At 34.7% G+C, this 13,406-nt stretch overlaps 1 protein-coding gene across 5 annotated transcripts in view; it reads right to left on the reverse strand.

The window, feature by feature from the left end:
- The window catches only part of RALGAPA1 (Ral GTPase activating protein catalytic subunit alpha 1), a 129,222-nt gene that overhangs the window by 65,515 nt on the left and 50,301 nt on the right, over positions 1–13,406 (reverse strand). For all 5 annotated transcript variants that reach the window (XM_039704786.1, XM_039704785.1, XM_039704790.1 and 2 more), the window contains 9 exons: positions 12,155–12,331; positions 8,746–8,898; positions 7,071–7,264; positions 6,848–6,946; positions 6,580–6,735; positions 5,023–5,151; positions 3,917–4,042; positions 2,767–2,825; positions 158–266 (listed from right to left, as the gene is read on the reverse strand). In XM_039704786.1, the coding sequence (XP_039560720.1) occupies positions 158–266; positions 2,767–2,825; positions 3,917–4,042; positions 5,023–5,151; positions 6,580–6,735; positions 6,848–6,946; positions 7,071–7,264; positions 8,746–8,898; positions 12,155–12,331 (1,202 nt within the window). The remainder of the gene's footprint in view (positions 1–157; positions 267–2,766; positions 2,826–3,916; positions 4,043–5,022; positions 5,152–6,579; positions 6,736–6,847; positions 6,947–7,070; positions 7,265–8,745; positions 8,899–12,154; positions 12,332–13,406) is intronic.

Genomic DNA, 13,406 nt, shown 5'->3' on the forward strand with positions numbered 1-13,406 from the left:
ATTTCAGAGATCCACTCATTAAACTGAACTCTGTCTTTGGTAAGGATGGCAAATGAGACTGCAGAGTAAGGATGCTCAAATGTCATTATGACTTTGAAAATGCAAAGTATCTTTACACAAAAAGGCAATAAACATTGTAAAAATTTAATTCTTTCACCTTTAAAGAAACACATATCACATTCAATGCTTCCTTGATCTGAGGATGATGTGATTCATGGACTAGCTCCTCACAGATCCAAATTCCAAGGCTGCAAAGAGCAACACATCTGTAAAACAATGTTGGAGGACAAGTTGTTAAGAAACATTCTACAGGAATGTGTAATTTTTATGATTCATTAAGTTTTGATAAAGACATAATAACAAATATGTTTTTAATATTTCCAAAACAACTGCACAAAAACCTTTCTAGTGCTGTAACTTATTTAAAAATTATCAAGAAATCCAAGGTATGCTGGTGAAGGCATAGGAAAGGGCAGAGGAAGCACCCATCTGAGCAATCAAAAAACCCAAAAGACATCAAGAACTCCTGCATTTCTATGTGTGTTTTGATTAAAAATATTACCTGAAATCAACATGTGCAAAATTCTTATATTTTCTTAAGACAAAGCAAAAATTGGGGTGAGAGCTTCCTCCTTCCTACACAAGAGGTTGCTCATATTTAGAGCTTCTGAGACACAGAGATGAGAGAGGAATGTTACTCTCTCATAGATATTCCCATTGTTTAGATGGACAATATACAAGGATGAATAGAGGAGGGGTAAATGAATCCTAGAGACTGTGTACATATCATGATTAATACATTAACTTTTGTTGTTTCTTCATGTTATTTCTTCTTCATAGAAATGGAAGTGTAAAAGTAAAGAGTATTTAGATAAATGTGTTCAAATCAGCAGATGGATGAAATTTGTTCAGAAATGTTAAGGAGCTAGCTTAAGCCATCTCTGATGTTATTTTCTTTAGGAACACAGCTACAAATATTTTGGAAACAACTTTGGAATTCAAAATCCTGGATAAAATTGGAGAGCAAGCCAAAATTGAGAAGAAAGCTGGCCATGTGACCTGCAATGCATTACATCTGGGAAAGAAAAACTGTAGGCAAGAGAAGAAACAGAAGTGGCTATGAAGCCTGTGCTGTAGAAAAGGGATTTTAAGGCTACATAGAATCACAAGAATGCTTACAGACAGCAAAAATACATACAAGACTTAATAGCACATTATAGTGTAGAACCACCCTATTTTGTACATTGTCACTGGAAGAAAAATTGCAAAGTGGAGAGTGTTATGCCTTTAAGAAAGCAGTTTTGTAACAGGAAAAATTAAATTAATGTGATCTCAGGATACTCCTTCTTTTTCCTGCGTTGAAAAATATCAGCTCACATGAAGAAAGAGGTAAGTGGGCTGATGAAAACTGCTCTTGGTTTTCAAAAACACTGTTTAAAGGTTCAATAAGTTGATTTTTCCAGAATTGTAGCTTTTTGGGTATGTACTTCTAGTATTTTTAAGTGACAATACATTAGTTGGAAATATATATTCACTCTTTCCAAATATATAAGGCACACAAATGCACTCCTCCTTGGTAGGCATTAGAGATTCCTGTTCCATCCCATACACACAACTGTAACTCAATGCTTCTGAAGATGGGTACAGAGGAAGAAAATCCTAAGCAAATTAAGAAACAATCACAAGAATGCTTACAGACAGCAAAAATACATACAAGACTTAATAGCACATTATAGTGTAGAACCACCCTATTTTGTACATTGTCACTGAAAGAAAAATTGCAAAGTGGAGAGTGTTATGCCTTTTAGAAAGCAGTTTTGTAATATGAAAAATTAAATTAATGTGATCTCAGGATACTCCCTCTTTTTCCTGTGTTGAGAAATATTATCAGCTCACATGAAGAAAGAGGTGTGGGCTGATGAAAACTGCTCTTGGTTTTCAAAAACACTGTTTAAAGGTTCAATAAGTTGATTTTTCCAGAATTGTAGCTTTTTGGGTATGTACTTCTAGTATTTTTAAATGACAATATATTAGTTGGAAATATATATTCACTCTTTCCAAATATATAAGGCACACAAATGCACTCCTCCTTGGTAGGCATTAGAGATTCCTGTTCCATCCCATACACACGACTGTAACTCAATACTTCTGAAGATGGGTACAGAGGAATAAAATCTTAAGCAAATTAAGAAACAGAAGAGAAAACTGGTAATAATCCTCTCCAGAGCTGTTTATTTGATGAAGATGCTTAGGTTTAAGCATCAGAACAACCATTCCTAGTTTAATGCTTAGTTCAATTTTTTTCTGCTTCTCGTCCATACCATCATAAGGGCTCACGTACACTGGATTATTTCTGTTTTTCAAATTAAATAATGTGATCTAATAAAAAAGCCCCAAAAACTACCCCTCCCTCATAAATGATCTTGTCCTAATCAAAGTAAAGAATGCCTCTCTAGTCCAGAAAATCCCCGAGCTGAACACCGGAGTAGGCTGGGAAAGCTTATTCTGTTATCCTTATTTACACCCTTTAGTATCAGCCACTATCACAGAAAGAATGCTGGACTAGACCAGCCCAGTTTGTTCATTTAATATCTCTAGCACAAACAATTTCAAATTCACATAATGGACCACAGTTTTGACAGTGGTGAAGAAAACCATTAATAAAATGCAACAACTTTTACTTTAAGCTCTCTAATATATTCACCTCAAAACAGTCTAATAAAGAAAAGAATCTATTAATGTAGAAGCTCTTTTTGTATTGCTTACCGTGCAGGACCAGATGGCTCCTCTCTTGCTGAGCTTAACACAGTTTTAATTATGAGTTCCTAAAATGAAGAGAGGAAATACTCACTGATTTACACGTAACTCCATCACAGAAAGCATAAAAATATTATTATAGTGCACACAGGCATGTTGCTTAGCTGAATCTCTATGCTGTGGTCAGACGAATTGCTTACCACTACTCCAAATATCTAGCCTGTCTGAGATACTTGTTACTGTGCCACTCCAAGAATATCCTACACGTTACTGTCCTAATTTCTGCTGATGAGCCAAGTATCCAATTCTTGTCAAGCATTTCCATAAAATATCAAGGGTAAAAAAGAAATAGTAAAGGACTCCCCCTGAAGCTATCCTGAGTAGTGCTAAAGGGTAGGACAGAAATAATCTTTTATTTTAAGGTTTACACAAGCATTTTTTAAAATTTAATTGATTTTAAAAGTATTTTCAACTAGTCGCTGACTAAGTGCCTACTGTGCCTTAAGAATGCTGTCAAGAAGAACTTTGACTCAATGACAGTGAAATGTCCCTAAAGCTGTAGGCTGCCCTTAATATAATTCATGTAAAAAGCCATTCTACAATAGAAATGAGAAAGAAGGAATTCAAAATCAGTCTCTAAATGGGAGCAAGGTATAAAGCAGCTCTCAAATAATTTCTCCCTAAATTGAAATAGTTTGGAAAACTTAAGGAGGGCCTTTCTTAGACACATAAACTGAGCTCTGAGCAGTTTCAGTATACTGTCACACTACCTAACTGTGTCATGATAGACAAGCTAAGGACTCTATTAAGCTAAGGACTCCTTTTGAAGAAAAAACACAAACACACTACTGTACAGAAATTTTTAAAACCCTCTAGGAACACAGGCAGATTTCACCAGTTGTGAAATAAATAAAATTATCTTAATAAATTAAATAATTAATCTTAAACCTCTCAGTCTTCTTGTCTCAGCTAATTAAATCTGTGATACCTGCAAATTGCCCTAGTGAGAGGAGGCTTGAAAGGGTAAGATAATGCATCATTTTCAAATTACTTTAAAAAAGTTTTAGGGTCTTAGAATCTTAATATTTTCTGCAAAAGCACAACACTAGGCATGTATTTGGTTAACAGAATACCAGCCAAATATTCTTAAAATTCCTACCTTAACATCTGTAAACTGAGACACAGCAATGTCAGGAATATTTGGGTGAAGAGCTGGTAGTTCACGATATAAATTGGGAAAACAGACTAGAGATCCTAAAAGAACCTGTGCTTCAACTCTTGGTGCCTGAAAAGAAAAAAAAAAACAAAGTGGGGAGAGAGAAATATATATTCTTACTTCAATCAGAAAGCTGACATTTTTAGCTTCCTTAAAATAGAATGATGGCTGAAATTGTATAGCCATTTCCTTTCTCCTGGAAATTCTGAGCTCCTGTAAAGCTGAGTAAACAGAGACATCAGCTCCTTGAATTGTTACTCATGCACACCCCTGCTCTCATTTTCCAAGACAGTAAAAAGGAGGCAGAGGGATTGTTAGGACTACAGACAAATGACTGAGCTGCTAACTGGGCTCAGGTCTTAGGTTCAGCTAATTGACCAGGACGTGGAAAACTACTAAATGTGACAAGAGGCATTGCTGAACAGGAAAGGCTAGAGTGTAAGAAGCTGACAGAGGCTAAGTACCTTGAGGGAGACTGGTTAGAGGGATTGATGGGAGAAACAGTCAAAATTCACAGACAGTTGGAGGAGACTATGGGAGATTTGAGAGAGTACAGTATGCACAGCCAACAGCACCTAGGTAATCACATCAGTATTACTATGTAAGGCTGAACTTGCCTGAGTAACAAAACCAGAAATGTGAAAAAAATTTCAAATAGTGCAAACACTAGCACATTTGAGTTCTCAAGCCTGATCATAAAAGTCATTCCATAGCAGAAATATGGGGGGGAAAGTACATTTTTAAAATGAAATCATAGTAAAAATAGAAATTTACTTTTAAACACCTTCAAACACAGAAAAAATGGCAGTCACAATTTTGTAACTAAAATAAGATTCTCTCATTTGACAGTAATTTTTGCATTCTTCATATATTTTCTGAAGAGGCATGTGTAGTGCTCTAGAATAAATAGTTAACATTATCTGTATTTGATAAACCCTACATTGAATTCTGGGATCAATTTAACACGCTAGTCAAAGAAAAATATACTGCTCAGTATTCTCTCAAATTCTTTCTCACCCATAAATGAGAATTAACTGATGAATACTTACATTGAGGAAAGAAGAAGCAGCCACTCTTCCTGCTGCTACAATGAAATCCATAATAAGCATGGTAGCACCAGGTAAACCAAGTGAAAAGAACTGAGGAGAGCAGTGCTTGATGATTGTATTGACAATATCCTCGCAGAAGGAAAAGGGAAAAAAGGAAGAGTATCAACACAAATCAAATGAAAAATGAAAGAAAAAAAGCAGGTATTTATCAAAAGTAGAAAGTAAAAATGTGAGAAAGAAAACTCATACTGGCCAGTAGGACACTCATTAATGAGAGAATAGTAGCACAAAAAGATAAATTCCTTAAGTATACTCATATTAACCTAAGTAAACTTGGTATACTTTATAGACCAATTTAAGCTTGGACAATAGTTCATTATTAATTTACAGTCAGCTTTAAAGAGTTCTGTAACTGATTAACTATTCATTTCAATAGGTACAGAAAAGATATAGAAAGATAACCAGCTATTATACCTTAACAACTGCTTAATCCTCTCCATCAAGTATTGTCTGACTATAGCTTTAAAAAAGGTATTAGCCTCTTACATATACCATATAGAATCAAAATTTGAAGGATGATAATAAAGTGTTTTGTAACATTTCTGGTATGTAGTTAATCAGCACAGCATATTATGTTCTTGTGGACTTGGTGAAGCACTTTTGAAAATCATTGTACGTGTTGCAATTTTTTCCAAAAGTACTTGAAAAAAAGTATAAAATGTTTTAATTGTAAAAAAAATCCCAAGTCTACAGATAGACACCCGTCCCCTTCTGTCCTTTGAATAATTCTCCACTAGTAGTAATATCCAACTAAATAGCAGTATGTCATAGGAGGATCTTCAATCCAGCAAGAAAAGCAGCATTAATAGCTGTTAGAGGACAGAAACTGGACATCTGTCCTATCCATAGTCATCTATGGAATGATTTTGGACTAATTCTATTTGTCCCAGTTAAAGAAAACAGGGTTGTTTGAACCTTTGATCTACCCATGCCTATAATCATTCCTCAAAAATGTTCACAAACCCAACTTTTTTACACTTCTGTAAACCTTTAAAATATTTAAATAAAATATTTTCAGACTTCTTAATATCAAAACCTATAAAAAAGGTCTACTCCCACTGATTAGATACGCTCAGTACATCTCAGTTTGCTGGCTCCTATACTTGCTGTAGAAACAAAGTCCTCCAATGTAGTGAGCACAATTTACTAGCTAAACTGTTGCATCAGGGAGCAAGTAAGAAGAACAGTAGACTTTAGAGATCTGCTTCCTTCTCTTTCTTGCATACTTCAATCTGTAACATACAATCAATAGAAAATGAGAGAGTACCTTTTCTGCCCTCATATTTGCTTGAAACGGACTACAAAAAAGCATTTCTGAATACAACCAAGAACATGAGGATCATTTATCAAAGTTTTCTTTTTAGAAAAAGTATCAGTCACAGCACTGATTTCCAAAACAAAGTTAAATTACTCAGATGAAAATTGAATATTTTTGAGAAGAGAATTTTATTTTCAGTCATAACTCTTATATTATCTTGAATTTAATAATGAACTTACTTGATCAACATGAAGAAGTCCACAGTGCATTATATTGTAGAAATGAGTTAAAAAATCCCTGTTTGGAGAAACATCTTGTCTTCGTTTCATTGTCTTACAAATAAGCTTATAAGCATGTAGCTTTCCTTGTTTGTATTTATCAGTCAGCATTGTTGCCTACAGGTTTAGAACAATATTTATTATTCATAAATAAAAAAATTACATTAAACACTCTTTTATACTTATGTTAACTTTTATTTCTGTTTCACATTTTAGCGCTCAAATTTACCTTGAAGAGCCATGGTGTTAGAATTCTCAGTGGTGGAATTAAAACTGGGGGAGATGGTGAAGTTAGATTGTCTGTTGAAATACCAAGATTGTCCCTTATCTGCAATTATTAAAAACGAAACAGAAAAAGAGTTATTTATGGGAAATATATAAGGTGGTGTTTTTTTCTTTTTGAAAATCCTACCCAAGCAGGTCAGGTTGGAGAAAAGGTTCAGTTCCTTTACCTTGGCCAGATTCTGCCACAGTTCACACAGATAATCAAAAACCTGGGCATGAATCTCTGGATCCATTATGCTGTTGACATCTCCCAGAATTCCTAGCATCCTCCTCCACATCACAGTAGCAACATCTGCGTGCCATCCTGTAAGTGTTCCCCCAGCCATCACACTGCAACATTCTGAGGGGAATTCACTAGTTTCTGTAACGGAAGAAAAAAACGTATAGTGAGATCTACCTCTCCAGAGCTGGAAAAGTTCTGATACAACTATTAAATATATACTCCTCATAAAACTGAATGATCGGGCATTCAGAATAAGCTATTTTTTACCCATTCAGCCACCTCAACACTGCATCTATTAAGCTTTGTCTATAATAAACTTTGTAGAGGAAGAACTGTCCTGTTTCTTACATTCTTCCATGAAATAACATTTAAGGTCACTGCTGGAGCTCTAATACAGATCTGATGGACCTAGTAAGGCCACTCCTCTTGTAAGTATTTTCTTACATTCCTTGAAGTCAATGAATCTCCAGAACCCCACAGGCTGCTTTCAAGTAAAATTATCTTTCAACTTTACATTTTCCTAATAATACATAAAGACTATTTTTTTCAGAATCTACTAGGAAAGTATGCTATTGCAAGTTGAAGTGTGACTAAACTTGTCTCTAGCTATTGTCTTTCAGACAGTTAATTTGTATGAGTGGAGAGGGAACATTCAGTAACTTAGCACTACAGTCTTAACACACACATAGCTCTTTCCACACATCAGTGGTATATGAAAAACCATTCTTTTTTACGTGGAAGATGCTTAATCTAGACTGTCCACATAAAGAAACCTTCAATAGATTATGATGGCTCAAGTCTACTCAGGTCACGCTTAACAGCCACAAAATACTAGAAAATGAGCCAGCTTGAGAGCAGTGGCATTCAGAATCGTCTTTCCACCCCCACGGGTGGATAACTCGTTGGGATCTTCTGAAAATTTTGTAGCCCCCACAGGCATACCAAATAAAAATTAAATCTGAATTCAGCCTAATCACATAGCCTCTTCTTTTGAACTTCTGGGCCACTGTGGTAGAGACACTATTGGTTTCTAGGCTGTAGATTTTGAAGTACAAAGCAAAATGATCTTTCTGTCCATCAGCAGGCTACTTAAAGAAATAGGATCTGAAATACAAGGCAGAAACTCTTTTGTTTCAATGAGCCCAAATGTGGGAGAAATATTCACATTGCATTTACAAAGAAAATGTATCTCAGAATTTGATAGCTAAGATAGTTGATGTAATTACAAATTGGTATAGATAAGAAAGGGAAATGAACCAAACTTGCAAGGAGAAATTATAAGATTATGAAATTATGTCTTATTATTTGTACATCAATGATAAAACAGTCCATGGCAGGACCACATGCAGGACCAGATTAAGCTGCCACAATTCTAAGCAACTAAAAGAACAATTTTAATATGTGGACTATTAATCCACTGCCAAAAATTCCAATGAAATGAAGGTTAAAATGCAAAAGGTTTTTGTTTACATTTAAAAGCAATCACTGTAATTAAATATTTTTGAAGTGCAGATGAAATAGCCCTTTACAGGATTGTTTACAACTCATGAGATACTACATTGCATTAGATAAAAGAAAGAAAGAAAGAACAAGTTTGTATTTTCTATTCCAGGTATTGCCTAGGTCATCTGGCGTCTGTAAAACAGAGTGGTGGAGCTTCTCATCCAGCTGCAGATCCTTCTGCTCAATATGATCTGCATGCAGAGTGGCAGGAGAGGGTGTCTGTGATCGAGATCCAAGAGCAGATTGGATTGGAGAAGCACTTTCAGAGCCTGCAAATGTAATTTTTAACAGTTACCTTAAAAGCCTTTTCTATTTTCTTGAGCTATTGAAATGTTGTCTAAATACAGCATTAACAGAGAACTGAGCTGCTTTTATGTATCAAATTGGGCCAAGAAAAGATATAAAACAGTAAGCAGATCTCCCTGTGAGTGGTGTTCTGAAAGAAAACAAAGTACATGCAGAAAAACTGAAAGATGAACATCAAAATCGGACAGGTAAGTGGACTAGTAGACCTCTATTTTAGGTCCAAATAATTCTAAATGTGGTTGTTTTGCAGCACTTTCAGTGTTTTGAACCAGTTAAATTTCTCATCACATTCCCTCACCTAAATTTCTCTCTAGTAGAAAGTTTAAGCACAAATTTTCCTGGAACAAATGTTTTTCCAGGGCTATAGATGCATGCAAGTTAATATATAAATAAAAACTCAAATCAGCAACTGATAATCTTCAGTGTTTATCTACTGATTGAGCTGAGAAAATCCATAGGATGGTAAAGTTCTGTATAGTTAGAGGGGTGTTATTTCCTGTAAAACAGGAAATCCCAAGTGTCTGAATGACAGTGCTACAAAGGCATTTTTCTGTAATAGTCTTTGAGCAACCTCTCTATGCAATGATGTGGTCTCCACTGTGTCCTCTGTGGAGAAGGAGCAAGTAGTTGTATTTTTCTTCTGTACTATCTTATGTTTCACATCCTGAATTTGTCTAAAGATCCTCATAAATAGCTGAGTTCAGCCAGAACAGTCACATGGCAGACAAAAAGAGAACGAATATTCACGTCAGACTTTTCCACACATCAGCACATGTTAAAATGGAAGAATTCCTATTAATTTTAATAGACAAATGTAACAGGGACACAAAAATATTATGTGTAAAGTTCAGTATTAGTGATCAAGTGAACTTTAGGGACAGCAATTGAAAAGTGGGTCTTTTAAATAGTAATTTCCCCAAATTATTGTGAGAATAATTGAAGAACATTTCTCATTCGAGAAAAGTGCTCTTTCTTATAAAGAGAACAAATTGTTTAAAGGACTTGACAGAAAATGTTATCACTGTTATCAGAATAGAAATTGCAGAAAACAATCTTTATTATGTTGTTAAACTGCAAAGGTCTCTATCTCCTTTAAATGGCTAAGTCAATGAAGCTTTTACTATCAATTTAAATCAACACCTCTATGCAGGATAGAGGGACACTACTGCTTCACACACACTGCTGTCTCATGTGATTTGCTACTGATCAGCAGTTTTCCACATGCTTACAGAGATTAACTAAAATACACCCTTCAAAGATGTTCAAAGAAGTATTTTCTTAATTCATTTCCATCTTGCTCATTAGCTGGGGACAGATGAAAATAGTTCAAAAAAGGAGCAAGAAAGTGTGATGAGGACGAGAGAAACTGAGACAGAGTGGGATAGAAGGGAAAGAAAGTGAATGAGATGGAAAGAAAGAGAAGGTAAGGAAGGCAAGGAGCAGAGAAAGGAGGGAAAGAGATCTTCATATAAGGGAAGAGAATGGACAGAAACAATTATGGAAAATTTAAAGAAATACAGGAGTCTGCCATTAAAAGATACTCCAGCATACGTGGATCCGACTTTGACTGAGACTTCCACAGGTACGACTTGTTCAAGGACTAGTAAACAGCAGACAAGAGTCAACTTTAGCATTTAGTTACAATATGATGTAATGCCCATATACCAAGACCAAATTATCATTCCAAAATCCTTCAGATACAGGAAGAGTAGTTTTCTGATCAGCAGAACCACTCAAAACTTATTTATTATAAGTGTGTTTTGAGGTTGAGTTTCTGCATTCATTTGCTGGCATCTAATGTAGTGAAATTCACATTGCATCTTCCATCATGAGAGTCCGTGTGCATGCAATTTTCACTACATAGGTTCCTATCTTTCATAAAACATCAGAGAAAATAACATCCTTTTGTTTTCTTATATGTCAATTTAGCAAAAATTAGACAATAGGCTGCAATATTGTTGGGTGTATGGAACAGTCAGAGATAGACAAAACAATTGCACAAGTATTGTTTCCTCAGGAAACCCAGCTAAATGCATGTGACACACAAGAGCTGCCTCTCTAAAACAGTGGTTCAAGCAAGAGGAGTTAACCACAGAATCTCTCAATAGACAACTCAGTCACTAATCAATTCAATTATAGTGCACACTAGGACAAAAGTATCAAAATACCAAACAGTAATGAAGTTATTAACATATAAAAACATACAAACAAACAGAAAAAAACAGATCTACAGCAAAGACTTTCAACAAGCACACAGCAAATAGAAAGATGAAGAGAACACAAGTCAAGCTGAACATTGTGGAACAAGCTGAACAACAATGTCCATGAAAGCCAGTACCATGGTTCTTTCAGCAGAAGGGCACTTTTAAAAAGTTATGGGAGAGGAAGTAAAGATGTCTTTCCATATCTCTGAAAATGTCGAGTTTGATTTCTAACAGAGAACAAGACACAATATGTAGGTATAAGCTTTCATAGAAATATAGTTAATTGTTGCAACTTGTTATTTGTTACAACTAGGGTTGTAACAGGAATGGTAGTGTATAAGAGCTATGGAACAAGGAGTATGAAAATGACTATGAGCATCTTTACTTCTCATGTACAAAATCTGGTAAGAGATCATTCTTTCAGATCATCCTCATAGAGAAGAATTCTCTCTTTCACACAGGAGCCCATTCAGTTTTGGTTAACTGCATCACTTTTCAGTTATACAAGTGCAAAGTGATGTTACATGGCCAAATAAGTAACATTTTGAATAATAAAACCTCTCAGTTACACAACAGACAATACAAAGAGATATTAAGATGGATGCATATAAAAGAATCACAAGATATTTCAATATGATACACTGGTTTAAAAGAGCACTGTGAAAACCTTCCAAAGCAAAAACAATTAATGAAAATTAATTATTTAACTACCAGTAATAGAAGGACATTTGTAAGAGATCTAGCATACATTATGTTGTAAGAGTTTCTCCTTGGCAATTGTGTAGATTTTCTCATGAAGGGTTTAAAGTACATTTAGGACCATGGATAACTAAGTCAGACAAAAGTTTTCCACTTATTTCACATATTACTTTTCAATAGCAATCAAAAAATAATTGTAATAAGGGAACAATCTTAAATAGAATATAGACTCTTGGCAGAAGCTGGAAGTTGCATTCTTCAGGATGGGTGAAAAATTTCTGAAATAAATACTTTTTTTTTTTTAAATCTACTTTACCAGTAATAGTTGCAGCTTCAGCAGACAATGGTTGCTGATTGAGACTACTTGTTTCTGAATCTATGTGGAGTGTAGTTAGACTGGCCACTTCTTGTTCCTCGGCACTTTGTTGCTGTCCTGAAATTGCATCAACGTCAGTAGAAGCTGGTGTCCCTGCCTCAGTGCCAAAGCTGAAATCTGTATGAGGAAAGCATTGTATTAACTTACAGCATAAAAATATCACTAATATGAATAAACCTCAGAGGCCCAGGACCATCAAACTAAACAGAAACCTTGAATGTGCATCTTCTATGCTACTAGCACACTGTTGCAAAATTTAAATAAAATACAACAGCAGAAAGTATTGACTATTAGGAATATTCTCTTTCCTGTCATAAACCCATGACGTGATGTCTGCAGCAGACATTCTTGTTGCCTGTCTGTATTCTGCTTCATTGTTGTAAATGCATCTACATCTGAATAATGCAAAAATAATGGAATCATACATTAAGGAATTTATTTGTAAAATTTACAAACTGGAAGAAATATTTAAGTTTATTGTGAAAGCACTAACTTCAAACTAAAAATCTGACAGCAAATGACACTAACAAATGTTGTCCTCAACAATAACGAAAAAACTGTCAGGCTGAAATGTAGGTTTAAATGCCATGAATATTTGCATAATGGAGACATATGTAAAAATAGTAATTTCTTCTAAAAATTCTATGTAAATATTATTTTTATCTTATATATACATAATGTCATAATTCCTAGCAGCCAGAATGACCCCTTCTGTTAAACAAGAGTGGGAATAGATAAATAAAATGAATGAAAAGCATTATGTTACTAAACAAAGTACACTAATTTTAACAAAGCACACTAATTGTACCATATTACACTTAATACCTTGATTAATCTGTAGCTACACAAAGACCACTTTAAAAATATCAGAAGCCTTTCTTCAAGTTTTATGTAATCACTTTCCAAAAGAATTAAAATAATTTCCAAAATAAATAACCTTTAATTTTTGTATTTTGTGCAAAACAGATAGATGTGTGCCACAGAGGTTACAATATTTCTTTCTAACTTCTGTTCAGTTATGTTCTCCTCATTGCATAGTAGTACTCCAGTGCTCTTGTGTTTTGGTATAACTAAAAAAACAATAGCCTCTTGTAAGAACCTTCCTTGTTCCATTAACTTGCTAATGATTCCAACGGAAAATCAAAATAATCTCTCTTGACAGAAAACTGCTGGCATACAACTTTATCTGAGG

This window comes from Passer montanus, unplaced genomic scaffold (genome assembly GCF_014805655.1).
Source record: "Passer montanus isolate IOZ18808 unplaced genomic scaffold, ASM1480565v1 scaffold18, whole genome shotgun sequence".
NCBI lineage: Eukaryota > Metazoa > Chordata > Aves > Passeriformes > Passeridae > Passer > Passer montanus.